An 884-nucleotide genomic window follows, 5' to 3' on the forward strand; every position below is an offset into this window, starting at 1 on the left:
TGTCTCAAAAAAAAAAAAAAGAAGTTACACTTTCTTCATCTGAATGGTAGTTTATATCTCCTAGTGGGAATACTTTTGTATAAACCTTTTCTGCTTTCATATAGCTCTCAAATCTCTGAATGCCCTCATTTTTAATATAACCTCATTAAACTATAATAACTTATTTAAATATTTAAATTGTCCCTTTAAATCCCAAAGTTGACTAGATTGGAAAAAACATTTAATAGAACTTCTGTTTCCTTTTGTTCCCACCTTCCTCTTTTGCAGGGAAACCGTGATGAGAACCAGAGTGTAAACCACCAGATGGCTCAGGAAGATGCTCAGCGTCTCTATCAAGCTGGTGAAGGAAAACTAGGGACAGATGAATCTTGCTTTAACATGATCCTTGCCACAAGAAGCTTTCCTCAGCTGAAAGCTACCATGGAGGCTTATTCTAGGGTATGAACTTTTGTTTTGAGGATGTGACTTCTGTTCTAAGATGTGAAAATATTTAACTTTATAATTTTTGTTTTCAGATGGCTAACCGAGATTTGTTAAGCAGTGTGGGCCGTGAATTTTCCGGATATATTGAAAGTGGTTTGAAGGCCATCTGTAAGATATTTTTGTGTTTTGCTTTGCTTTGTTTTTAAGTGAATGGGGGATTTGAATAGTTGCTGACATTAAGAGATGATAATTAATGTCATCTCTTTGGAATCTGCTTAGGCAGTAGTTGAGCTATTCCTATTATTTTAAATGCAATTTCTTATGAATGGTTGGTGCTATGATCCTATTAAGGCTATTTGGAGATTATTTGGGCTTCATTTCTATGCCTTCCTTTAGAATTATGCTATCATATCTTAAGCATAATCTTGCACTTCCTTTAAGGCAAGTGGGAAAGCCCTAAG

At 35.1% G+C, this 884-nt stretch overlaps 1 protein-coding gene across 2 annotated transcripts in view; it reads left to right on the plus strand.

Annotated features, from left to right (window-relative positions):
* The window catches only part of ANXA7 (annexin A7), a 30420-nt gene that overhangs the window by 24539 nt on the left and 4997 nt on the right, over window positions 1–884 (plus strand). For both annotated transcript variants that reach the window (XM_003783559.2, XM_023509539.1), the window contains exons 10-11: window positions 268–438; window positions 516–591. In XM_003783559.2, the coding sequence (XP_003783607.1) occupies window positions 268–438; window positions 516–591 (247 nt within the window). The remainder of the gene's footprint in view (window positions 1–267; window positions 439–515; window positions 592–884) is intronic.

The sequence above is a fragment of the Otolemur garnettii genome, unplaced genomic scaffold (assembly GCF_000181295.1).
Source record: "Otolemur garnettii isolate 467f Iridium unplaced genomic scaffold, OtoGar3 scaffold00008, whole genome shotgun sequence".
NCBI lineage: Eukaryota > Metazoa > Chordata > Mammalia > Primates > Galagidae > Otolemur > Otolemur garnettii.